The sequence below is a fragment of the Rhopilema esculentum genome, chromosome 18 (genome assembly GCF_057945365.1).
Source record: "Rhopilema esculentum isolate cy_ngs chromosome 18, ASM5794536v1, whole genome shotgun sequence".
Taxonomy (NCBI): domain Eukaryota; kingdom Metazoa; phylum Cnidaria; class Scyphozoa; order Rhizostomeae; family Rhizostomatidae; genus Rhopilema; species Rhopilema esculentum.
This window is the reverse complement of record NC_142832.1, coordinates 5,372,971-5,400,214: the sequence shown is the minus strand read 5'-3', so window position 1 is coordinate 5,400,214 and position 27,244 is coordinate 5,372,971. Positions and strand designations below refer to the sequence as shown.

General features: G+C 35.8%; 3 protein-coding genes across 3 annotated transcripts; 2 read left to right on the top strand and 1 right to left on the bottom strand.

Moving 5' to 3' along the window:
- Positions 1 to 992: 992 nt before the first annotated feature.
- Positions 993 to 9,712, top strand: LOC135680771 (autophagy-related protein 101). Its single transcript, XM_065194939.2, has 9 exons — positions 993 to 1,200; positions 2,360 to 2,396; positions 2,781 to 2,821; positions 3,634 to 3,717; positions 4,448 to 4,546; positions 6,580 to 6,694; positions 7,303 to 7,349; positions 8,164 to 8,283; positions 8,718 to 9,712. The coding sequence occupies exons 1-9, from the start codon at positions 1,171 to 1,173 to the stop codon at positions 8,796 to 8,798; spliced, it is 654 nt and encodes a 217-aa protein (XP_065051011.1). The 5' UTR covers positions 993 to 1,170; the 3' UTR covers positions 8,799 to 9,712.
- A 12-nt stretch (positions 9,713 to 9,724) lies between these two features.
- Positions 9,725 to 16,382, bottom strand: LOC135680769 (uncharacterized). The gene is made up of 2 exons (XM_065194937.2): positions 16,313 to 16,382; positions 9,725 to 13,099 (listed from the first exon to the last, which is right to left on the bottom strand). Exon 2 carries the CDS (start codon positions 13,082 to 13,084, stop codon positions 9,725 to 9,727), a length of 3,360 nt encoding a protein of 1,119 aa, XP_065051009.2. The 5' UTR covers positions 13,085 to 13,099; positions 16,313 to 16,382.
- Positions 16,383 to 17,273: 891 nt separating this feature from the next.
- LOC135680770 (uncharacterized) lies at positions 17,274 to 25,431 on the top strand. Its single transcript, XM_065194938.2, has 8 exons — positions 17,274 to 17,629; positions 18,501 to 18,655; positions 20,554 to 20,688; positions 21,440 to 21,633; positions 22,270 to 22,358; positions 22,952 to 23,026; positions 23,368 to 23,442; positions 24,050 to 25,431. Exons 1-8 carry the CDS (start codon positions 17,381 to 17,383, stop codon positions 24,245 to 24,247), a joined length of 1,170 nt encoding a protein of 389 aa, XP_065051010.2. The 5' UTR covers positions 17,274 to 17,380; the 3' UTR covers positions 24,248 to 25,431.
- The last annotated feature ends 1,813 nt before the right edge of the window (positions 25,432 to 27,244 follow it).

The window sequence follows — 27,244 nt, the reverse complement described above, 5'->3', positions numbered from 1 at the left end:
TGAATTTCAGTCCTTAGATACATATCTAAGCCACTGTGGCATCATCTCATGAAAGGTTGGACTCTCGTTGAATGTCATACGCTTTGCTGGGCAAAAGAGTCTTGAGTTGCCTGCTGGTCAGGTAATGCCCCGGCGGGTGCAAATAATGAAAATCATTGCCCTCAAGTGCATCCGTAATTTCTTTGACAAAGGGGTCTATATTTTGCAAAATCTAGGACATAGATTCTGTAAAAAGGGGGGGGGGTTGGGAAAATATGAATACGAAATCAGAGAATACGAAAAAAGGGTACATCCTAAAATTTTGCCCTGCGTAAAAAAAATTCCTAAGCGCAACAGAAAAAACTAGCAACATTTTTTTTAGAACTAATTTTGAACTTTTTATACCTTATTTTCAATCAGGAATATATATTCATCTAAGTTTTAGGACATTTCATTTGTTTATTTTTGGGGACGTATTTGCATATTCAACGTATTTTGCTTCAATCTGATATCAATAATATTTTTCGATCGTATCTTAGCATCAATATTTTTACTGTATAATTAAACAGGTATAAGCGTTAACACACCAAGTCAGAAGTTTTGTTATTGTCATACTGATTCTAGAGTGATAGGTCACATTATGAAATGACGCTACAATCATCAATTTGTTTTTTTATTTACTTAGTTAGGCATTGACCAATCCTTACCAAGATCGAAATCAGTATAAAGAACAAATAAATAGACACCCCCTCTCTAAATAATTACTATATCCAGGGGTGTAGAGCTAGGGGCTGAGTCTCCCTTGTTGATGCCGAAATTTGGCAAATTTCTACTTTTGCTATTGTTTTTCGCAACATTTTGTGCAAGAGCCAACTGGGTTACTTTGATAGCACTAAACCACTGATTATATCTATCCAACTGCAACAACTGTTGAAGCATTGAAGAAGGTTGTAAGAAAAGAAAAAATGAAATTTTTTAGCTAAGCCATGTTGAATCAGCCTCCTTTTCAGAATGGTATTTTCAACAAGCAGGAAAGTTGTTTTTTTGAGTTAGTATACTCGTATAACTCAAGAAAATGTTGTTTTGCGTAAAGAGCGAATGATTTCCAAAAAAGGAACTATGAGTTTTTATTCCTATTTTTAGTTTTATGTGCACGATAACGTGTGAAAGGCTTGGCAAAGGAACGTAAACATGAATGCAAGGTCGCACATTTTTGAATTCGTAAGTATAACCAAAGATCATAGCAAGTAAAAGATTAAAGCACAACTGCACAACCCTTTTTAGTTAACAATGCTTGGCATATTTTATTTGTGGTATTATTTGTGATCAAAATTTGTTGTCCCATCTTCCTTGGAAACTTTTTGAGAGATAGATCTAGAATTAAAGAAAAACTACCTTTTAGCTTTTATTCCGAATCTAAAACGAATCTTGTTTGTGGAGCTTATGTCACGTACATAGAATTGTGTATTCTTGGAGTGAATAACATTGAACGAAAGTTGAGATACTCAAGTTGCCTTCTTAGCTAATTTGTTTGTTTTTTGCCACAAAGTTGATAGGCGGCATATAGCCTACAGGTTTCTGTTTTTTTCTGTAATTGCTGTTTCGAATGTTGGTAGAGAATGACTTGAAACGCCACAAAATATCTATGTTTTTATCTTTTTTATCATATTTGTTTGTTTTCATGAAACAATTGCACTTTTAATGTCAAAAAATGATTTTTGTATGCTGCCTAGGATGGAATCCATATTTACTTTATTCTAGAGACTTTACACAAAAACTTTGAAAAGTTGAAAAAAGAAACACCTAATTGCACAAAATAAATAAAAAAGGGTCAATTCTCAAACCTGTAACCTTGAGTGGAATGTATATATACACCAGAGATATTTTGGAAGCCTTTGGTCCTCTGTTTTGAAACAATACCGTCTTTACCAATCACCATGGCAGGGTCATGGCACAGGTGCATTAATAAAATTCTTCAATCTTCAATAGTTAACTCCTAAAGGCTATACAACCAATCTGGAGTAAAAAAAAAAAAAATTTTGGAAAAGAAAAATTAACTTAGGAGTAGGATTAATACCATTTCCACCCAGCGCTCCAGTTTTTTAATTTCTACAAAATGTTGCATTTTTTGTTGCATTTCTACAAACATTTTTTGCACATCTGTTCTGTCTGTGACCACACAGCACTTGAACTTCCTGCCAGGGCTTCAAGTGATAATACTCATGTGCAATAACCCAAAAATGGCAGCTAGTGCATGATCTGGAAGATGGGCATGACTCGTCTCCTAAAAATAGCCAGATTTCAACCTGGCTTGCTTATATGTAAGCTTGAAAAATACTAATTTTATTGGGTAAAAAATAAGGCTGATTGTTGTTTTCAGGTTGTAGAATTTTGCCAAGTAGAGGAAGTTGTGTTGAGTGAGTACATTTTTTTCTTTTCAATGAAAAATTATTGTATAATTTGTTTGATTAATGTTAGAGTGTTAAAGCATTTCAATTTATGAAACTAAAATCTGCAAGGCACATCACATGTGCACAAATCAAATCCTGTTTCTTGACAAATGCATGGCACATCAACCTTGAGAAAATTTTAGATCTCAGGTTTCACAATGAGATCTTTGTGGAGATTCTTTATACCAATTCTTCTGGTAAGGTCTCTTGTCAAATCGTTTTTGGCTCTTATAAACAGTTATGGGAGAAATACTTTTTATTAACCCTTTCAAGTTTTTACTTTATTTTTTATGGCATTTCAGATAGAGTGATTGGTGATTATTAAAAAAATGATATTTTTAAACAATTTAGGTGTTTTCCACACCGTTCTGCTTCAAAGATCCACTGGAAAGGTGAGCAAAGTTTAAAAGAGAATTTCTGCATCACTAACTTTGTAAATCCCTTTTTGCTTTTTCTTAATCCTCACAGTTTATTAGCAATTTTTTCCACCTAGTCCAACTGGTTCAAGTGCATAGGCATAGCAGGTACAAAAAATTTAGTGGGCTTAGTGTGGATCTTGCCCTGGTATTGTTGCTTCATTGAGAAATAATTGCCTGAGTGGAGCCTGAAATACCATGTCTTTTAAGTTGGTACTGAAAGTGAACCCATTAGGTCAATGATGTCTCATTCAAGAACAATGCATATCTGTGCTAATTTGAGTGTTGACTAATTCTGGTGTTATTTTCCATGAATAGGGGATGATGGCAAGGCTAACAAATTTTACTTAAAGTTCAATAGGGCTTGAATTTTTACTCCTACACTTAAAATTTATACAAATATGACACATATTGCCTTCACAAAAAACATTAAAACTTCACAAAAATGAACCACAGAAATGAGGACTAGCTGTCATCAATTTGCTTAGGAACCTAAATGGGCATTGAATCAAACTTAAAATGCTTCTTTTATTTTGCAAAAAAGGGCAGAAAAACAATTAAAGTCAAGATATCTTAATTGTTTTTATTTGTTGTTTAATTTCAATCAAACTTTTTGAATGGTTTTCTCATTAAGTTTCTCTCTATTTCCTGGTCTGTTTTTTATTGTTTTGAGTTCCTGCTCTTTTTCATGTTTGGCAAGACCATTTCATGAGCTTCAGCAGTTTTGTAGATCTTGATTTTCATCTTGCAATGGCAATGGGATTAATTGTGTCATATTTTGTTTTTAGTTTCATTATCGCAAAGATAGCTCATATACAATTGGGACTGTTGGATTTGAAGATGTTGATTGCCAGTTTGTTGACTTTACATATGTGAGTGCTCATTTAATATGGACTATTTTTTATAACACTGCATTTATTTTCAAAACCTTTATTCAAAACATGAACATAAAATGATAGGGAAGAGAAGTATGCATGAGTTTTAGAGACCTGACAGCCTCTTTAAGGAATTTCATTTAGAGGCACAGCACAAAGCAGTGCTGCGGTTTTGGCAGACTGTAAGCCGTTCTACAAGGGTTTAGTAAAAGTTTCAAGTTAAGAAACCACTGAAGCCACTTGGGGGTGGATAATTTGGTCTCCAGTGAACCCAGAAAGACCAGTTTTCCACTTATTGTTTCGAGGGTAATTGCCTGGTGACCAAATTTTTACTTTAGAATGCCCACCCTTGTTACCAGAGTTCTGTTTTGGGAGACCACATTCCAGATGCAGGAGACCACTTAAAAAGCTGCTGGTCTTCCACAGGGGGAACCCCATTTTCACGGGAATTGTCCACCCATGCCACAGCCAGTCGGCCGCAGACTGGTTCCACTCATTACCATCGCTCATCAGTATAACTAGACTGAATGAGGACCTCAAGCTGACTCAGAGCCAGCAATTAAGCTGTCAGTGGCAAAAAATGTGGGAGCCGGTGTAGAAAGCTAGAGAAATATACATGAGTCATAAAATGAAGTACTGCTCGGGAAATTCTTTTGAATGTAATCTCTGCTAGACTGTAGGATATTTTTATGTTTCTATAACGAAGAGGGTGTTTTTACTTTTTAAGGTGAAATGTGCTTGTGCTGAATTAGATCATTCTCTAAGGAAACACACAAATATGTTCAAGGAGGCCTTAAAAGCTTCAGAAACACATAAAAGTGGACAGGTAGGTGCACATTGGTAGCTTATTTAGCGTGATAGACATAAGTTGATAGCATAAATTTGTAATAGCAATAACATTAACATTGTTATCAATTGATTCATGGAAGCTGTCTGTATCTGTTCCTCTTTTTTTTCTCTTTTTGGTCTTTGTTTTTAGTTTTTCATCAAAAAATTATTCACAGAAATAAATCAAGACTTTATGGAGGATCACAAGGGGCCAAAATAGTGTTGATCGTTTCCCATCTAATGCATGTTTGCTCTGACGAGCTTGGATTCTTATTCGTTGAGAATTGAAATTCTTTTTCATGAAAATTAAAAATTCATATAGGGTAAAATCTAATTTTTGTTTCTCATTGCTGGTGCAGATAGTTTTTGTTTATTTTTAGATTGTTTTAATTCAGAGTAACTATAGGGGCAAGCTCCCAAACAGCTGTATATTTTGAACAATGAGAAGGATAAGTTTCAAATTCTTGTATTTTGCATTTAGGCTTTAGACCAGCGTAATCTTATAGCTTGGTACTTTAATGTTTTGTCTAGAAAGTCTTTGAGATGTCTTTCAAATATATCTTGCCAAGATGGATACATCCAAATTGATTAGACACACGAATATGTGTGTGTGTATAGTCACAGAAAATACACCCTGAGCTAGTTACACAGCTTGTCCACCAATCAGTGTTTGTCCTAAAAAGATTTTACAGTTGGCTAGGTGCTGAAGTAATGTGAGAAAAATTCCCAAGGTTCTGGAAGTGTTTGGTTTACTGTAAAGATATTCAGTCAAAAAAGGAATTTTCCTTTTTTCTTGTGCATCAATTAATAATTTTTTTGGCTAAGTATGAATGCAGAATTCTGAATGAATTGCCAACATGTTTTTGTATATCGAAAAGATCATTATATCATCAAAGATATCAAAAAGATTCAAAAAGTTCTCTAGACATGAACCAGGTTTGAAGATACAGCTGCTTCTTCCTTTTCATTTGAAGACCCATTTACATTAGTCAATCTGTCCATTCATCAAAAGAAACAACTTTTTAATTTTTAATTCCTCGTGGAAACTGACATTTCGTGTAGCACTTTTTCTAAGCCACTTATGAAACATCCACGTCAGTTAAATCTTCATTTCAAAACATTTGTTTTCTTGAAGCTTCAAGGGTCAAGCTTGTTTTTCTTGAGTTTTTTATTTAATGTTTATGGGTATTATTATGCAAGACTGGATTAAAGACTTTTTCTGGATATCTCTGTATTTAACTTAACCAAAAAATGTTGAAATGCACTTCACTACAACGCAATTATATCAAAATCCCCAAGTTTAATGTACATAAAGCCAAGAAGGATGCTTTAATTGTCAGCAGGTAGCATAGGGGGAGTAAATTACCCCCCCCCCAAAGAGATGATTTAACTTTCTTAACCAAAAAGTGGCAAACTGTTTTAATTTAAATTTTACGGATCAAATAGAGAATTAAATTTTTCGTTTTTTAAAAACTGAAGTTTCTTTTATAGTTTCTGTAAAACAATGTAATTGCAAGCTTTTTGAGATTCAAATTTTTGAGAATCGAAATTAATCTTGTCAGCTCAATTCTGGTTTTAGCTTGTTGACTCAGTGACCTTAACTTTTGATTTAAAAAGTAGAAATTTTTGCTTGACATTTTTTCTATTAAAGCATATCAATTATTGTAGGCTTAAGCTCACCATTTATCAAGACTTAAAGTATTTTAGAAATTCGTATAATGTGAACTTTTTAAATTATTGTTTGAAAATATTGGATTTTATCGTATTTTGTGTCATGTTTTCAATGTTTTAATTCGACTCGATTTATTCCTAATCCCATTTTCCAAATCATATTTCATAAAATTTTGCATGTTTGTAAACGCTCTCTTCCATCAAGAAATGCCATTTGCAGTGAATTATTATTAAAATATCAACAACATAAACGCCTGCAATGCTATAATTATACATCTGTAATCTCAAGAGCAATACTTCTTTGTCGTGATCAGCAAGGGACCCCAATTTTAACATCCTTTTCAATCCTTATTTATGCAGATCTCTCTCGAGTTTTATCAAAGAAAGAAGAGTCAATGGCCATTTCCGACCGAAGCTGTCCCGTGGGAACTCTGGACTGTCAAACTCGATATTGTCACTTTATTTCATGAATCAGGTAACAAGAATCTTTAAATATTTTCTCAATATTTCCTTCGCCAGATTTTTGCTAGAGCTTCCAAACTAAGACCTTAATAACCGATTTTAGTGAAAACAGATTGTGACTGTTAGCTTTCTGACCAAAGGTGGTCTGTAAGTGAATCTACAATCAAAATGACAAATATCGAAATAAGTTTTAATAATGTATTATGTAATTTTTTAAAAATGTATCAAGGCAAATAGAAAGATGATTAGTTATAAATATATCAATTTAGTTATAGCTTCTTATTAGTTGCCTTTTGATATATCATTCCGATATATCAAGCCAATAAGGAAAAAGCACTTTGACAAAGGAAATTAAAAACCCATCTTATCTCATTATAAATCAAACTTGATGCAGAACTGTGCAAGTTGTTTCACCCTGAAAAAGGTTGCAAATCTCATAAAAAGACCCTTTATTGGCAATGATAATTTCATTTCCTCTGCTACTTTTGATGGAACGTACCACTTTCCATACGATTAAAACTAACTCTCAGCTTCTTTCATTGTACAGAACTACATAAGTGAAGGAGCATAAGGCCCCTTGAATTTTGTCACAATTTTTTATTTGTATTTTACAATCACCAGAGAAAGAGGCACTCCGAGAAAGACTGGCCGAAGAGCTCGGTGATAAGGTGAGGTCTAAATTCACGTGTGGAAGAGGAAAATAATAAGGAAGTAGTGAACTAAAATTTTAAGACGGAAAGATTTGAGCAATCTTCCTCTTCTAGTTATTAGCCTCTTCCTAATTTCCCATGTATGTTATGTCCCAAAATATATCTCCGGGAGATGGAAAAAGCACATACTTTTTTGTAGACAATGTAGTAGAACTTAAATTAAATCAAAATCAAATCAAAGTCAAATCGAAACATACTCATGGATCCTCTCGGTTTCTGTTTTAAAAACAAGATTTTGTGTCAGAGATGGCACGTCTTGACGTTTTGCTTTTTAACAATAACTCAAGTACTCTATTTACAAATAAAGACCTTAGCTAAGCGATTGAAAAACTTAAACAATGATTAACTTTGTTGAGCAAATGTATTGTGCCTCCGAAACAATAAAGGTGTTGCCAGCGCTGTGACTGCAAGGAAGAGGTCTGGGTCAAAACCAATTTCAATGGCCTTAAATAATTGCAACAATCTCGTTTTAAGGCGGTCTAAAAGCAAATCAAGACTCTGAGCAATTTCTTTGGTTAGACACTACAGTTGTAGGCCAAATGTTTCTAGTTGTAGCATAAGAACATTGATCAGCTAGCCAGCTCTCTAGAATAGTGCTTCCCATTGCATATTTACATCGGTAACATTTTACTTAGTAAATCCATCGCTTTTGACATATAAATTTATCATTAGTTTATTTTTCTCGGAGCAAATCCATAATGTTTCATTTTGATTATTCACATTCGAGTTTAATATATTCACAAGTTAATTTTTAGATTTTTCGTCATTTCAGGTTCGGTGCATTGCAGATTTGGTTAACAGACCAGAATATGTTCCAAAAATGCCCAATGAATCAGAATACGAAAATGTTTTTGATTCAAAATATAAGGAAGTCCAACCATATCTTCATAAGGTAACTGAACTTCAATGGCTTTTATTTTTCAAATTCTAAGGAAAGATTAACTTTGTTGAGAGGTAAAGAAATATGCAAAATGTAATGTTAAGTGTTTGAGTTAAAGAGAAACAAGAGAGTTTCGAATGGTGTAGAGCCAAGAGGCTGTTGAGGGAGGGGGGTATGCTTAGCTCCTTTGTTATTATCGAAAAGTAACCTCTTGCTATGGATAATTTCTTTTTCTTGCTGTGGATATTTTGTTAAAGAGCCCCTTTTTTCTTTCCGTAGAAGTAACTCTTGGAGTACCATATAATGTGTACATTTCATTTTTAATTTCAATCTTACTCTATATATTGACGTTTATAATCTGAGGAATGTCGGAGGAACTCTGGAAAGTACTTAATTTATGCTTGCTAAATAAACTTAAACTTGCATGCACTTCTTCTTCTTCATAGATAACATACAACACATCGACATCATCTCAATCTGTTGGCAGTACAATGCGTAAGCTGATAAGAGATACTTTCAATTATTGAGCAGATGATATGGATGTTATCTAGATAATTTTTACCAAATTGTATTGTTGAATCAAATCTGCTTCTTCTCAAGTATGATGTGTTAGTTTTGGTAACAAAAATTTCTTTCGTTAGAAACTTTTTCTGGGGCCAAAAAGTATACTAATTAACATCAGTATAGATATGAATTATTGCTTGTTAAAGTTTTTAATGCTAATAGGAATAACTTGGGTGAATTGTTTTTTGCTAAAGGGAAAATCTAGGATTGAAGAGATTTGGCAGTAAAAAGAAACTGCTTTATTGCATTGAAAAGTCGCTTGTTTTTACACATAGGAAACATTGATATTTACATTAGGTTTTTAATGCAAGGAAAATCAGAAAATTGCATTATTTCGTAATATGCATCATGTCTTTTCTGAAGAAGAGGCGTGATTGATAACTCTCAAGGTGTAGCCATAATGAAAAAAATTAGCGATCTAGTAAGGTCACTGCTTTTACAAGTATTAGCTAAATACACATAAAACTACAAATATACATCTTATTGTTATCGCTTTCACATGATATGAGTAACATAATCTAATTTGCTACCCCTTGAGATTGGGCTTTATGAAACGGTTGCTACCTACGCAAGACGATTAGGAATGAAATGGTATCAAGCGAAGTGATAGCTGGAGTGTTATAAAAATTTGATATTGGATGCTGAAAAATATCAATGTTGATTAATATTGTTGTGATCCAATATTACGTATTTACATCTAAGTCTTGTAAATCATAGCAATGAACTAGAGCATGTATTGTGAATTTTAGCAACGAGTCAGAGAAGCTACATAAAACGTAAAATATCGAATTGTTTCATCGCAAATCGGTTTGATCTTTTCGATCCAAACTTGCCTGTATTTAGCAGTGTATCTGTACACATGAATGTTAAAACACTAAAGCAGCTTGTTTTATCTCACCGAGAAGATTTCTTTCCTTTTCGAACTGCAAACTTTCTTAATAATGGCTCTGCAGAAACGACCAATGACAAGGATAACGAGCAGTGAATTCAAAACAACCAACGTCATACCCAAGGCCCATGAGTCTTTGCATGAATCGATAATCTCATTGTCACCCACCTGCTTTGATTGTAACACTGTCCCAACTGACACGTTGATTGGAACTATTGAGAGGGACAGAAGCTGCAAGAAATTCTCGAATGGGTCTTTTATCGGGTTTTTGATTGCCTGCAATGTTGTGAACAATATTGCGATGATGATTATGCCGCCTAGGCCCACTTTCGTGTGCTGAAGAAAGAGGGTTACACCAACAGTCATTATCAACTTTCGCACCATTTCAATCACTTCCCAGTACCAACACGAGCGGTTGTAATTTTCGTATGCGAACTTCAAAGCGGACTGTATCGCACCGTCTTCGGATGCATACTTCACCGAAAATAATGGAAAGTATTTAAAATTGCCTGTATCTCCAGCGCACGACTCATTTATCGCGGCAGGATCAGCTTCTGTCTGCCTTTGTTTGAGAATGCTAGGCCTTGCAAATCTCCATAACAGAACAAGAAGTAACACCGGAAACCCTAGCGGGATAATAAGAGCAGTATAGGCCGCAATTAAAGCGATCTGATGGTATGATGATACACTTGGGCATTTTACGCTGTAATCGCCGCGGAGGTATGATACGGTTTTAATGCATTTCCTTGACCGCCCTTCACTTTCTCCCGCTACGCAAAACGTGTGGCAACTCAGCGGCAAAATCTGTACGATTTTCTTTGACGTCAAAGGGTAGGTTGCAAACATAAACAGAGCTATAGCGCGGAGACAGTTTCTCCAGCATTTCTTTCGTCTTTCCTCGCGACTTTCTTGACTTGACCGCATCTCGATAAAAAGCGTCTTCACGGCAAAGTAAACGGTAGCAGCGATTGGGAATGCGGCAGTTGCAGTAATAGCGAACCAGAACTCTGTGATGGCGCTCATTCCAAGTCCTGGCTTAATGCAGCTCAACGAAGGAAGATGGATAACATTAAACTGTAGGTATTCAAAAACATGGACTGCCTTCTTCAGTGGTTTTGGCCAGTTAACCCAGGCTGATGCATGGATTATTCCGTCAAGAACTTGATAGAAACCAAGCAAAATCTTCAGTGTAGATAAGATGATATCAGCAAATGTCCTTTCTTTTTTAGCTTGTTTTTTTGTCTTTCGGCGTGCCTCTCTCTTTTCCGTTGAATTCAGAGTTATTTTGTCAGCCCACGATATTAAAAAGCAAATAGCTATGAAAAACGCAGCATACCCCATAAACTGCAGCACAGCCACTCCTGGTCCGGGGCATTTGATGCACCTGTCAAACTGGCGACTGTAACCTTTCGCGCACACTGCGCATAAAACCCCCGTGTATCCCGCAGAACAATTAGCATCAACACCTCCTAGACACGAGCCTGGTATAGGACATTTATGTGGCATCGGCATGTCGCATAACAATTTCATAGTCTTTCTGTCGTATCTATCATTCTTTATTTCCAGGTTCTGCATGAATTCTTTGTAGAATTTTTTACAAGTTTTATTTTTAAGCCATGTTATCCAGTAGCCTGGCTTCAGCTGCGGGTAATCCCGCATGCAGTTAAATCCAACAGTAGAGCACCTTTTACATTCCCCAAAACGGTAGGTCCTTGAGTAGCCCTTTAAGCAAGGACAAGCGCGGAACCCTGCAGAACTGTTCGTATTTGTCCCTTTAGGGCAAGTGAAGCAGTCCAATGGAGTCTTGCCAGGGGCCCGCTCTGGTGGCACAAACTGACCTACCGGACACACTTTACATTCTTTCTTTGCAAGCTCGTCTTGAAAAAAAGAGCCGGGCGGGCAAGCCTTACAGGAGCCAGTGCACGGTGATGTATCTTTCTCGCAGTACCCATAGTACCCTACTGGACAAGGATAGCATTGGTACTGTCGCACCTTTGCGCTGTATCTACAATTGAAGCCATCATCGCCAAGGACAGTGCTAGGGGTATCAATGTTCAAGTCCTCAGTTGGCATGCACTTTATTTGAGAGCGAATTAGATACGTCTCAGTCATGACTTTCAGGTTCTTGCAATTAATACATACTACAGATCGGTTGGTCAGACTTTTGTAGCTTGACCCTTTAAGATTCGTTAACTTAGGATTGCCAAATAGAAGAACCAGTTTCGGTGGCACTCTCATATCATCGAAAACCCCGTTAATAGTCACAAGATCGTTACCATACAAAATAAGTTTGTTTATACTCATTCCGCGGAAAGTACCTCTTTGAATCCTTTGTAGCTTGTTCTTCTGCAAAAAGAGCTCAAGAATCCACCTCATTCCTCTAAATGCAAAAGGAGAAATTTCCCTTATTTGGTTGTTATGCAGCAGGATCTGGGTGACATCTTTCAGGTGGCTAAAAGAATCAGCTTTCAGCTCGGTTATTTTGTTATGAGACAAGTCAAGTTTGACGTATTTCATTCCATTCAACTCGAAATTCTCTATCTGGTTCCCTCCCAAGATGAGAAGTATTGTCCACTTTATTCCAAACGATTTCGAAGTAACATTTTGAATACGATTCTCTGACAGGTCCAGTTCTTTTAGCATCAGGACACCACGAAAATCTGGGATTCCGGACAGCTTATTTTGGTTCAGTTTTATACGCCTCAGTTTGCGAATCGTTCCGAAAAGCAAAGGGGGGAGACATTTTAACTCATTGTTCTGCAGCTCAAGATCCACAAGATTACGCAAGGAATCTAATGCATGAGGCAATATTCGTTTTATTTTAGAACTTCTTAAAGACATCCTTTGAAGGTTTGAGAAACCGCGAAAATAGCCTGGTGTTATCATTTGAATCACATTCTGAGAGAGATCCAGATCCGCTAGGTTTTTAGGAATGGCGTCCAGACCATTTTGGAAATCTATGCTGTTCCCTTTAAGGTTTAGTGCAAGTAGTGCTTCAGGAGGGTTGTATAAAATTTGTTTTATCAAGTTCATAGTCAATTTATTCCGTTCCAGGTGAAGGGCTGTCAAGGACCGAGGTAGCAAAAAGGGTGACGTTATAGAACAGTTATTCAAGTATAGCTTCTGCAGCGCATTGAACCTTATAAATGAGAGCTTCTGTATACTCAGATTGGGATTCTCCGACAAGTCTAATATCGTCACCGAGTTTTCTATATTTTCTGGGATTTCTCGTAAACCAGCACCACAACATCGCACCACAGTGGCGTTGCATAAACACAGCTTATGACATGACTGGCAACAGCAGACATCCACCAACAGCAACAACAAAGACACCAACTGACTTGGCTTGACTCGCACCATTATGTTGTAGTTTGTCTGAAAATAGAACCCCTGGATGTGCAATTTCGCCCTTTAAGTAAGTAGAAAAGAAAGTTGAAACTAAAGGTAAAGCGATCTTCTTAAAAATTTCCTACTTACATATGTTTGCAGTTAGTTTATAGTGTGACACTTTTCAGATCAAATAAGTGGCGTGCGCAGCACTTCGAAAAGTAGGGGTCTGGGGAATAGCATGCGCAGCTACGTCATATCTGCTTACAAAAAAGCGGATCTCTCTGCCTCACCGCCCACAGTCTCAAGGCCCACGCTTTTAAAGGGTTGGTCGACTTGACCCCCAATTTTTCTTTTCGCTGATTTGCGGTTTTAGGAGGACTCCATGGGGGCCACGGCCCATGGCCCTGTGCTTATGAGAGCCAGAAAGGGGCCCCACACCTAAGAAATAAAATAGCAACTGTTAAGACCCAGCAATCCTTAAGCCTATTGCTTAGTTTGGAATTTTGCACTAGTCTCGATTTCGTTGTTCTCTACATAAAATATCGGCAAGTGCTGATCTTCAGTTTTCAGGGACCCAATATGAGTTCTACAAATCGCTGCTTTCTATGTGTCCACTTCCATAATTTCTAAATGTTTTAAGCTTTATATCTTAATTTATGTTTAAAAGGAAAGATCGTCGAATGAATATGAAATATGTAGCAAGGCGACATGTAGCAAGCAGTTTTATAAAGCTGATGAAAGTCGAATGCCTTGGGACAGCAAAGTTTTGCAAATATAATATCAGACAAAACACGAAATTTCAGGAAATTCGGACAAAAACTTTTAGACGGGCAGTATTTGAAAGATATATGTTAAAACTAATCGTATTTTTACGTGGATTAATTTTGGGCAACTTACTTCTTAGGTTCAAAAAAGAAGCTCATGAAAAAGAGAGAACTAAAGGCAACGATGATAACTAAGGGAAGATTGCGAAAAATTAAAAATATCACTATGAATAATGCAGATTTTCGTACATTTTGTGAAAAGTAAAACACGTAGAAGTCCAGCATTTATACGCATTGTAAAAACTGTGTCATAATTCTGGCATTGCAAAGGAAAATGCAGTAAACTGCAAAGAACCTTGATAGTTACTTGAAATCCACAATATTTGTGGACACGAGTTATTGAGGCAATGTTGATATAAAGGTGGATGGAACTACTCCAGAGCAAGTGCAAACATTTAAGTACCTGGGGCAAACGATCACATCTGATGGTAGATCAGATACTATGATAAGACAACGTATAGAAATCGCAAGACAGACTTTCCTAAATATGAGTGATGTTTTAACAGCAAGAAACATCGAGATCGAGACAAGAAAACGCTTGGCCAGATGTTATGTTTTATCAACACTTATATACGCAAGTGAAACCTGCGGATACTTAACGCGGATACATGTAAGAAAATAAACAGCTTTGAAATGTGGATGTTTCGAAAAATGCTTAGGATCTCATACACAAGTCACACTACAAATGAGGAGGTGTTAAAACGTGTAAATGAAAAAGGTCTGTCACTAGAAAAGAACATAAAAATGAGAAAGACGCAGTATTTTGGTCATTTAATAAGAAAAGACAAAATGCAAAAATCATTGTTAGAAAGAAAAGTATATGCGAAAAGACCAAGGGGACGTCCCCATCAATCGTGGATGAAGAACATCATGGAATAGACAAAGTTAAACTTTGAGCAGTGCATTAGAGAAGCTGAAGATCGTGACTACTGGAGAGGAGTAACGACGAAACTTCTTAATTGAAACAGTCACCGAATGATGATGATGTTATGAAGCAACAAGAATATGCTGCAAGAAACGTCTAGTGCTAGGGTTCTGAGAGTTTCGAAGAAAGTTACTGTACTTGTTCAAATAATATTTTCTTTAAGAATCCTGCACGTTACCTTGTGTTTTTCTATTTTCTAAGAATTTGAAAGCTTTGGACGTAACAAGTTTCGGACATAACCAGAATAACGTTTGATTATCTGAACCTTTTCCTCTTCGAATTGTCTTTGAATACTTCTTTTGGCGGTTATTATGATGTTGAATTTTGTAAACTGATAAAGGAACCCTATCACAATAAACATTTTACATATTCAAGAAATCAAGAAATCAGCAAGGGCTCACTTTTTGCGTGCTCAAATATCAAGAATAGTTCTATAAATTGCTTAATTTACGTTTTAGTTTTGCAAGAGAGACTATGTCGTGAAATTTTGTTCCTATATTTTACTTGTCTGTTAACAACAAAGTCTCAAAGTCTAACATAAAAGCCAATACTCCAGAGCCACTCATTCATTTGGCAGTCGAACCTACTTCGAACGATATTTGACGGGAACACGATATCATATTGTCTCTTAGTGTTGTTTGTCACTCCATTCCATATCAAGCACAAACTATGTTTTACACAACGATAAAGGAGATATTCAGTTCAAAAATGTAAGTACGTTTCTTTAAATACGCTACAGAAAAAACTTTTCACAAGTAAGAGACATTTCTAAATTTAAATCCAAAGTATTTCCAAAAATTCTTACAAACATACAAAGTTCCCCTATATTCCCAAAGTTTCCAACAAATCTTGTTCTTAGGGGCTTGATCCCCGCCCCCATATATTACCCCAAATGCTGTGACAGAGAAGAAGAGCTATTGAGAAAAGATGTGTTGCAATAACTTGACAGTTTCCACATTGACAACCAAGCTTAGGCGAGATCAGGGACCGCGGAAGCGGGGGGCTACGGGGGCTTTAATAATTTCAACAATAATTTCAATAATTTCAACAATGTATTTAGAATCATTCCAAAATCGCCCTGCTCTTGATTTTTAGTATGTTTAGTCCCCCAAAACGTTTTAGCCCCATAAATCTGTAATGTGCTCCGTGGTCCTTGGGCGAGGCCCCAAGCTATCTCTGTATTGCTTGATTTAAAGTTGCTTTCAAGCTAAACAAGATCGTCGGTAGCATTTCAAAGTAAGAGTGGCACAGGGTTGAATGGGCACCATATCAAAAAAAGGGAACACTATTTCAGAAAGTTACAATTTAGAAAAGGGAATTTTTCAAAATTCTTGGAGGGCACGTGGCCCTGGTGCACCCAGCTCTTACGTCTCTGAACCTACATCACACATTTCTTATAAATTAATAATTATTTTTCAGAATTAACTTTTTCAGAATTCCTCTGATATTAACAATGACGCTAATACACGATTGTGGAAAAGCACATGGTAATTGTTAACTGCGACTAACCTGTTAAATGTCTTTTTGATGTCACTACAGCTTGCAACCTCGCAGCAGCCAAAGTTTCCTCTTCTCGTTCCCTTACAGAAAACACTGTTTCCTTAAATGGTTTACCTGCCAGACGTCAAAGATTCTGCAGAACTAATTCTTCTAATTAAAGAAGTGGGTGACAACAAATAAAAATATATTGTTCTTGGCAGATTCTAGTTTACTTGTCAAATATAAAAGTAAGCAACAATCTTCTTCAAAGGAAACATTTCAAAGGGCGTAACTTTTATTGTTTTTTAATCCTTACTCGCCATAATCAAATATACTTCCAATTATGCTGTTTTTGGTGTTGTTGATTCTTACTATAACAGGCCTGATATTTTTCCCATCAGGAACACATACAATCTCAGTTTAGGCAGTAGACGGGGGAATTCCAACCCCTTTGTCATAACATAATGAATGAGGTTGTTCATTTGAAAGTACTTTCTATATCTTACACGCGATTCTATAGCTTTCTACAACTACTACTTTTACACTTTACTCTTTGATAAGGTGAATCATTCTATTTGTGTCCGTGTATCTATTAAAACCTCCCTATAATAACGTCTCTATTTAGTTAAGCTGCCTGGACTGTCCACTTTTTACGCCCCATACATCAAGCTATAAACAACATAGTAACCAATAACGATTTTTCAACTTAGTCCATATATTGATGGTATTTTCCAGCGGTTTTTTCAAAACACCTCACAGACAATTTCCCACTTTTGGCACTACAAATTTTAAGCAAAACTTATCTAATTTACTTATCTTAGTCAATTTGAGGATTTACGGTAGCTGTGAGAGCTTATTTGAAAGGGGGCTTATTGAAAATTTGTATTTTTAGGGAGAGGGCTTGTTCGAGGGGCTGGGGGGGGGGGGGGGGCAATTCGAGGATTTATGGTAATCTAATTTTCCCATAATTTCGTAACGAGACATCAGGAGAGTAGCCTCGTTTCAAGAAGTGGCCTAGATGGCCATGGGAAAGCATGGACCGTGTGAGAAAGTCGAAACATACACACAACAGCACCGATAACACCGAAATTATCTCCGATGGAGCAGGATAAGAACAATAGAAATTCAAGTAAAAGATTTAAGAGAAAATCTCAGCCAAAAGATACCTCAAAAATGAAGAATAACACGCAGCCTTCGGACAGGACTGAGGTTTATCCTCCATACAAGAAGTTTAAAAAAAAGTCTAAAATGAAGAGAAAAAAGACAGTAGAAAGTATGAACAACGGATCAGATACAAAAAATCAGCCAGTAAAGGTGTTGTCTTCGAACTGGCAGGCATTCTTGAAAGTGGGTTGAGTATAAAGGCATAAATATATTAGCCAAGTGTTTCGAAACTGTTTTTATGCAAAGTGTTTCGATGTCGGATACTGGGCTGGGCAATATGTCAAGAATTTAACAAGTGCCTTCCCTCAAACGAGGGGCCATAAAACAAGCAAAATTTGATTAGCCTCTCTTTCTAGGATTTCAGTCAGGTACTTTGTTAGAGCCAGAATTGAAGAACAAAAGATGGCTGCATCCACACAACACAACTTTCTTTTCGTCATAAGTGTACTTTTCAATAATAGTTTATTTCTTAGAAAATAAATTTAGATTTCCTTACTTACCTGCTATCAAATTGATCTTTGATTGTGTGCATCGATTTCAGAACTCCCACAAAAGGTTTTTAACCATCAACAGATCAGATGTACAATGCCCCAGCTTTGTTAGTTACTGCTTTAAGATAGAAAGTGATGTTAAGTCCCAATATTGAATGCAATAATACAGAGCCTATGAAAAATACCCTGGAAAAATAAATTTTGTCACAGAGATATCGTATCTTTTTTGATATTATCTTTTATTGATAAAAGTTTAAACAGCAGCAGAAATTCTGTAATGTCAATTTTCTAGTAGTTAATTGGTATGTTATAAGAAACAAGTCATGCCTATTTATGGAATAGTACCTTGATCTTATCAAGGATTCATTAATTGTATTTGTGAAGGAATTGTGACAAAGGGAAATTTGATTTCATTTTTGGTTATGTATGGTGCGACTTGTTTATGATCTGTCATGATGTAATAGGGATTATCAATTGAATGGTAATAGTGAAATGTGACTTTCCTGTTGTGTATTTGCTATTGTTATTGTATGTTAAAGTTTTTGTATCTTTGAATTTCAAAGGAGGTTAATGCTGAAAAACAAAAATCAAGTAATCAACAACATGGTCCCAAAACTCCAAAAAGGAAAAGGCCAGTGAATAGTTTGCTAGAAAAAATCAGTGAAAAAAGAGCAAAGTTGGAAAAGGCTGAAGTGAAAGAAAGTAATACAATAAAAAGGTAAGCTTGGTTTCTGCTACTTGATTATTTGTTGAGAAACATAAATTCTTCTCTTTGTCTATATGTACATTTTAGTCTTCAATAGTCATTTGGAACATCTGTTCTGCAACAGCCTATGATACATGGTTTATTTAGTCTTTTGAGCCCTTTGCTTATTGTGAGCCACTTACTTAATTGTGTCTTCTAGTATTATATCTGCAAATTTTATGGTAAATGAATGAGTTTTTAATTTATTATGACTTTCTACACTGTGTACTGTCTTGAAGTGTTCTCATTAAATGCAGGGCTTTCAGTGGCAGGTGCACGATGCAACTGAAAACACAGGCATGTGCCAAATGTTTCATTTTGGAGCAATAAATCACCCGTCCAGTGATAAATATTTTTCTTATAGAGAGCGATTTCCAGTTGCTGACAATTTTTTGTGATCCATTGCTGAAATGGGTCAATCCCCTTGAGAAACTCCTTTTCGAAACAGAAAATATTTTTGGGGCTGATATGCTATTAACCATTGAGGTACCTCTTGCAATTTGAAGATCAACTAAGGGCCTGTGTGATGGTTTTCTGAAAGTGTTTACACAAGAACATGATCTATCCCACTCAGATGTACTGGCATCTTATTTGAAATTTGTAAACAAGATTTTTTCAGTTTTTGGTGCCATAATGATGAACATCAGTTTTTACAACAATGGATATTATCAATTTGATTTCTTTTCTGATCCTGAAATTACCCAGAGTTAACCAGATAACTAGCGTATTTCATGTAGACAGGCCCTTACAAGCTCAAAGGAAACTGAATGAGATAAAGACAGATGCTAAATTTCTTAACAGCTACATGCATTGTGTCCAGAGCTATGATGGAGAATTTGCAGGGATGTTTGTCAAAGCAAGAGAGAAAAGAAAGGATTAGGAAAAATGCCAGTAGCTTACATGGAAGTTACAGCTCAACCCTTTTTGGCAAAGAATTGTTTGGAGAGCATCTGGGAGGTAATGCGTCATGCAATTCAAGCTTTAGAGAAGACACTAAAAACAGAGGTTTGAAGTCTACAATGATGAGGTGTTCTCCAAAATGAGATGGATACATCCCCAGGTCTGGTCAAACCAGAGTCACTATTGAAGTGATGATATTGTCAAATAATACACACATTTTTAAGAGCCACTAGCTTTTGCAGCCTTTGACGACAAAATGGTTTAGAGAAAATGGAAGAGTTTCAAAAACTTTGTGCGAAGCTACTTCCCTAGGTTCTCTAACGCAAAACATTTATGGAAGTCCATTCTAACTCAACGTTGCAATGAATTTCCAAACCTGTATAAAATGGCAGGCTTTGTTATGTCAATTTCTTCCTCAAATTTGAAGGTTAAAGGAACATTTATCGCCATAAGCAACATACTTTCAAACAAACGCCTCTCTATCTCGCACAGTACTCTGAATGATCGTTTATGGCAATGATCCTCTTTAAAATAAAGATGAAAAGGAGGAAATCATCGAAAAAAACAAAGGAGAGCTGTGGATTTATATTTTAAAACGAAATGGAAAATGAAAATAAACATTCATCAACAAACATTCAAATAAACATTCAAAGAAAGTATCCAAACTCAGAAATAACCCGAAACATCAACTGATGATTTGACAGAGTCAGAGAGTGATAAGGAATCTAAGACACTTTGCCTCTATAAGGTTAAACTTTTTTGCAAACAAAGTATTTTGTTCATTTTAACTAAAGCATCTCAGTTCAAAAAAGTTCATTATTTTGTTTTATCAATTATATTTGATTTGCACACCCCACACTGATCCCGTGAGTTTTTGTCACATGCGTAAATTTCTTAATGTGAAAGCCCTGAAATGTCTTGAAGTGTTCTCATTTTGACTCATGTGTTTATATTTTTTATTTGATTGGCAGGGAAGACATCTGGTTTGATGATGTTGACATTGATGATATTGAAACTGCAACTGGAAAAAAATTTGTGTCTGATGATAAAAAGTCAGAATCGATTACAGCAGAGACAACTATGCAGACAAATGGTTTCACATCAAGGCAAGTTAAATTCCTTCAAATTCCAAATGGTATACATAAGTTCGTTTTTAATCAGTCTCATATTATTGGAAATTTTTCACATGATGCATTTTCACCTTCAAGTTGAATTGGCAGGCAATGCTGAAACTAGATAAACCTCTATGCATCTGCCCAGTACGGATGTGGTAGAGACAGGGATATAACAAAACTACAGACTCCATTGATTCACAGTACAGGCTCCCTCCAACCATTAAGCTCACTATGAACAGTCCCAAAATCAAGACGTTTCCTTAACAGATTTTCCCACAGCCTCCTATATAAAGATAATCCGACGACATCAGGAGACATCAGGAAAGCATTCTCGTGAAAAGAGTCAGATTAGCACCGTCTTTGTCATGAAAAAACATGTCTTACTTTTTCCATTTTTTTCTATTTTCTATTGTTCTAACTTCTAATCAAAATAATCAAGATAAAATATTTAACTAATTGCTAGCTATTGTAATAAAACCAAATATTTTTGCTCATGCAGTTGCCAGAGCTGCAACCAGATTTAAGCTGTTTCAAACAGCGAAGTATGCACTGATCTGCCTATATGGCATTAAGCACTTTATGAATGATTGAGGTTTTTTCCTGTCCTTGTTTTAGCTTTAGTTTGAAAATATCCTGCATATATGTAAAATTTGGTTTCGAGACAGTTTTAGTTTCTGGAATCGTTATGATTAAAAGCTAAAATGAGATCTGTAATTCAATAAGTCTTTTCTTTCGTTTGTAGCATAACAAAACGACTTGCCATTGATTGTGAGATGGTTGGTGTTGGAATCGAAGGTAAAGACAATATGCTTGGCAGAGTCTCAATTGTCAATTCCTTTGGCGAAACTGTCTATGACACTTTTGTTGCACCAATGCAAAAAGTTGCTGACTACAGAACGGAGTTTAGTGGAATAAGACCAGAGGATCTAGTCAATGGTTTGTCTTTAATGATTATTTGAATCGTTTGATAGTCCCTTTGATAAGGTCGTGTTATAATCTATAGCAAAGTCTTTTATAGTCTCTTAAAATCTTTTTTAATTGAATTCTTCAATCACAATGCTAGCTCTATTGGCTTTGTTTTGGTGAAGGGTAGGATTTTCTTTTCACGTATCACCATTCTGTCAATCTCCTTTCCATACTCTCTTCCTACTTCGTATCTGTTGCTATATTGAAATTATCTGTTTGTCAAATATTTATGTTTCCTTAACAGTAAAAGGCTTTCTCTTATTGCTCATATCTTGTTTCTGTTTCCACAACATCTTGATCTTCTTAACAGAATGAATTCTTGTACCTGGAAGCTTACATTTTTTTTCTTTCCTGCTTTGTTTAGACAAGCTCCTCATATTTTACTTACGAGTATATATTGCTGAATCATAATATCATTTTAAGGTCAAGTTTCCATAATTTTGATAATGATAGAGGCAGTAAGACATTATATGGCTATATCTCAGTAAAGTCAAGGTCAAAGATATGCATTGATCATTGTAAATTTTGAAAAAATATTAATACTGACTGCCTTGCAGACATGGTTTTTTTGCACTGATCATAATGGAAATTACAATTCGTTTTTAGCACCGCCATTCACCGAGGTCCAAAAACAGGTTGCTGATTTAACTAACGGTAAAATTCTTGTTGGTCATGCTGTCCATAATGATTTGAAGGTTAGTTTAGTGTCTCTTTTTCCGGCACGATTCTTCAATAAACAGTGAAGATGAATCTTTTTAAAAATTCAGGCTGTTGCTGGCATTTTAAGGATAATGCTAAAGAAGTAAAACACGCGATTTATGATTTAAAAGCAATACTACTAAAAATTGATAAGTTCTATTAAAGATACGGGGACGCCTCTATCAACGGAAGCGTTAAAATAGCGGACAAGTCGAAATAAGCTTAGCGTACAAGACACTAACGTACAAGACAAGACACTTAGCGTATTTTGAAGAGTTTCCTTAAGCCTAATAACCAGTTACTACCCTTGAATTTCAAAGCTGGAGGGAAGTAGGTAGAACGGGGTATCGCGTCTCAGAAAAAGGGAGACATTACCAAAAGCGAGAGTATCTATGAAAGGCTACACTTCTAATAAAAGGGGCACTTTCTCAAAAGTTTTAAATATTGCACTACGGAAAGGGGGACTTTACAAAAAGTTTTGGGCACTTAAACCTAGTACCCCCTGTTCCAGTGTCCTCGCTCTAGTAGGTTAAACTCTCAAATTTTCAACAGTTGTACACATTCAAGAGGTCATAATTCCTATTTGCAGGTATTGATGCTAAGTCATCCCAGAAAAGATATTCGAGATACATCGTCGTATAAACCATTCAAGAAACTATTGAAGGTATGCACTGCTGAATTTTTGTATGAAAAGTAAATTGGTTAAATTTTATAAAGTACTTACTTATATTTAAACGTCAAACTTTACAATGAGCCTTTGACACTAAAAATAGCGAATTTGATTGCTTTCGGGTCAATTTCTGAATCAGTCTGCATGTGAAGAGCAGTTGACTTAAGCGACCTTGTATTTCATGAGCTTGTACTTCATTCTCTTTGATGAGAAGCGATATTTTAATTGCTATTTGCGCAGTAGAAGATTCTTCTCTTTCTAGGACATTTATTCTATTTCTATACACTTGCCATGCCATAGTATTGATTTCATTTTTATTTACACTCTATTTACAGACTCGATATCCTTCTCTCAAAAAACTGTCAAAGGAGATCTTGAATGTAGATATTCAGTCTGGAGAGCATTCATCTGTAAGTCAAGATTTTTCTAGATTGTCGATTTTTGTTTTGCTCATATTCTGTCACTGATTGTGAACGCAGGTACCGCAAATTGATAAATTCCCAGAATAACGTTTAATGCCTAAGTTAATTGAGAAACTTTCAGTAGCTAGTACTTTCCGTTCAGGCTGTTTAAAATTCAAACACATAACAGGAGCAGGCCTAGTCAGAAGGTGCCTTGTTGATTTTCAAAATTTAGCTACCCTCGTCATTGCGTGTGCCGATTTGAACAGGCATTGCTTAATATTTTTACATTTTAAGTTTTTATTTTTATTTCAAAATATTTTCCCTGGCATTTAATTTATTTTTGCAAAAAAAGGAAACTGCTTTACAATTGTCCAAGCAAAAAGAAAAAAGTTATGCCTAAATATTTCAAGATATATACCTATTTTCAATTTTCATAAAGTATATCTAGCAGTGTTGAATAAGGCTAAAAATTTCTCAGAGCCAGAATTTTTATCATATTCATTTTGTATTAACAGTGAACGTTTTAGATCCAAAGTTGTAAAGTATGTTTGCGTTGAGGCTGATAATCATTGCGTAGAGCCTCAAAATCATTAATTTTACAATTATTATCTAGGTGGAAGATGCTCGCATGACGATGAAGATTTACCAACTTCATAAAAGGCAGTGGGAGAGAAGCATTAAAGACAAAGGATATAAAACAACTATTGATAAAACGCCTCTGATTTTCACAAATAAGGAATCAAAAGAGGACAGGAGAAAACGTTTAAGAAGTATACGTGATCGAAAAAAAAACAAAACAAAGAAACCTTAGTTTAATGAAAATCTTGAAAATGGGCTGGGATCCTAAAAAGGGGAGAGTTTTAAACGTTGTTGTCAGTTTGACACAGGTGGAGACAACGGAAAGTATGTTCTAGTGAGCGCTATAATCCACACTGTTTCAAGAGATCGTTCTTAATTTAGTACAAGTTTTAGGGCAAGTAACAGAAGTCTACGTTTTTCGTTTATGTGGTGTGAAATGTTGGAGACTGGATTGTTTCATGACAAGGCTAGCAAAGCAAACTCTTTTTCATGAGAATGGAAGAGTACCTATCGCACTGCTTTAGGAAAATGTACAATATGTCACTAAGGACAGAATGATAAGAGGTTATTGGGAAATGTGAGGTTCTGAATACAATAACAAGATTTTAGGATCTATAGTAGGTTTTATCTTAAGTTGGTGTATGCTAGCTGTTGGTATTCATTGCTGTTTATTGATAAATGGTGTATTGCTAGAAGATAGACCAGCCACCAATAAACGTCCATGGCTGCTTATCTGAAATATTGTTATAAATGTTGAATTCTTGTATGGTGTATCCCAGTCTGTGATATTGTTAAATCGTAGACTTCCTGGTCTAGATTGGCTTTTGCAGCTTTGCATATATTAGCATACACAATGTGCATAATCATTTATTTTGGCGCCTCTTCATACAGAGAGGCTCAGTAACATAAATATATGCGTCAAAGGTATTTGAAAAATTTCAGGCCAATATTTCTACAATACATTCATTTGTGTAAGAATCTGTTCATACTTTAGAATAACAACCTTTCGGTCCTAGCTCAAAATGTAGGAAACTTTTCTGTTTCAAATTTTCTAGAGGGAATGGTGATTAATCAAAGTATCAGAAAACAACTAATTCGTAAAGAATTAATGTGAAGACAGCATCTTATCCTCCTACCCTACACGTACCCTACCATAAAATTTTAAAGTGACTGCATTACAGTTGATTTTTATTCTTGGCTTCAGATAACCCCAAAATTCAAGAAACTTTTGATAAACATTCAATGATATCTAAATTTCTTACAACAATGATGGTTATGAACTAAATCAGAACTTCTGTAAATCAGGCCTCAAGAAATGTTTTTTATATAAAATTAAGTTCTTAATTCCTGTAAATCAATGTCAATTTTGGCTCGTCTTTATTTGCTAAGTTGTGTCGATTGTGACGGTATGGTTTCCTTCGTGATTTTTTTTTCTACCTTTGAAAGATTTTGAAGACAAAGCTATGCTCGTTTCAGATCATATGCCCAGGATATCATTTGTTATAAGAAAATCATTACAAAGTTAGATCTTTTATTATTCTTGGCAAAAAAAGCCTTAAATCCGTACGTTCTAAGGAATGCGTGACTTTTTCTTTCACTTTCTTTTAAGTTGGTAAACGTGCACACTAGCTACACTAAAGCTAATTAAAACCAACTAAATATATTAACAATAACCGAATTTAACAACGCAACAAAAATAGAAGAATGACTAATAAGATACATCAATATAAACTAAGTTCCCTGTCATTTTATATAGCCTACTTGTCCTATAAATGGTTTACAAGTGCGGCATGAGCAAGAATTCGCAGACATTGTTTTGATACTTGCTTTTAAGGTTTTTATATTTGAGCTTGAGGTTATTTCTGTAGGAATTGAATTCCATACTATTTGACATCTGTATGATACAGTGTCTAATCCGTATGCTATAGTGTTTGGTTTATTTCTATTGAAAGAGAGCCCCCTGAGGTTAAAAGGTGGTTCGGTTATGCTAAAAATATCTTCCATGAAGCTTGCATATCTTCCACATATAGAAAAAGACACGTAATTTCAGTGATCTTGTCTGTGAACCTGTGCTGGAGTATGCCTCACTGTAAGTATGATTGAGAGACAAAGTATGATGAAGACAACTCGTACGTACAGTCGTACACTCACATGTTGCATCTTGCGAATCGGCAGTGTGAGTGAAGTTCACACTGAAAAGGTATTCTGTATGCAATGCCTGCGTAGTTCGAGGGGGAGGGCAAGGGAGAGGGCGAGGGAGAGAGGCACGATGCATTGTATATTGTAGGGATATGGGAAAAGGGCATTTTTCACAATTGTTGGAAAAGGTAGAGGCAGTAGCGTAGCGAGGCGGCAAGGGGGCGCCCCTCCAATGCGCAGAAAGTTGGTGTCTGAGGAAAGTACAAATCTGCAATAAAATTAGTACCTCAGGGAGGGGGGTTGATTTTTCAGACAAAATTAAAACTTTTTGAAAGACTGCAAACAGAAGGCTGTAAAAATATTCTGAAATGTATTTTAAGCTTATCTAAAGGGCGTGGTTGAAACATTTCTGCTCGCTTCGCCAGAGGGAAACACTTGCCTGTACCATTATAGAATGTTTTACAATTTCACCTCGTTTTAGGGTTAAGTTAGACAAGTCTTTCACGTTCTTTAGACATTCCCAATCATAGGCGTAGACTTGCATTTTTTTCAGGGGGGGGGGGCTCAAAAATTTAATGACAATTCCTAATGGCAGCTGCTGGAGTCACAGGATAGAAAATGGATTAGCTAAGGGCTTAAAGGTGATTTTTTCGTGCGTTTTTCATTATCGAGGAAGAAGAAACACACATGAGATGATGGAAAGTGTATTTTTAAATCATAATCAGTTTCTTTAGGTTGAGATCATCAGTTCTATTTAGGCACACAAAATGTTTATGCGTTGAACCAATAATATAACAAACTAATCTAAAAATTGGTGAAGCACTTCCTTATTTTCCAGGGGGGGGGGCTCAGCCCCCCCCTTGGTTTTCCTCAGGAGGGGCTGAAGCCCCAGAGCCCCCCTAAGTTTACGCCTATGTTCCCAATAAAAAAGAAACTTAAATGCTTCAATCCTTAAAAAACTGGATTCTGAAATGCTTGTCGAACATTTTGCAGATTTCACTCCAAGGAGAACTGGCTTAGTTTCAAAATTCTGAATACTGTTCATTATTTTTAGACACTTGCTTACAACTTTGGAAAATTAGTTTTTACA

Excerpts from the sequence above, each read along its gene's own strand:
- LOC135680771 (XM_065194939.2), top strand. The coding sequence starts at position 1,171 with ATGAATGCAAGGTCGCACATTTTTGAATTC. Across the intron at positions 1,201-2,359 it reads GGTCGCACATTTTTGAATTC|GTTGTAGAATTTTGCCAAGT; the intron begins GTAAGTATAACC and ends TGTTGTTTTCAG. Across the intron at positions 3,718-4,447 it reads AGTTTGTTGACTTTACATAT|GTGAAATGTGCTTGTGCTGA; the intron begins GTGAGTGCTCAT and ends TTACTTTTTAAG.
- LOC135680769 (XM_065194937.2), bottom strand. The coding sequence starts at position 13,084 with ATGGTGCGAGTCAAGCCAAGTCAGTTGGTGTCTTTGTTGTTGCTGTTG.
- LOC135680770 (XM_065194938.2), top strand. The coding sequence starts at position 17,381 with ATGGAGCAGGATAAGAACAATAGAAATTCAAGTAAAAGATTTAAGAGA. Across the intron at positions 20,689-21,439 it reads ACAAATGGTTTCACATCAAG|CATAACAAAACGACTTGCCA; the intron begins GCAAGTTAAATT and ends TTTCGTTTGTAG. Across the intron at positions 23,027-23,367 it reads CATTCAAGAAACTATTGAAG|ACTCGATATCCTTCTCTCAA; the intron begins GTATGCACTGCT and ends CTCTATTTACAG.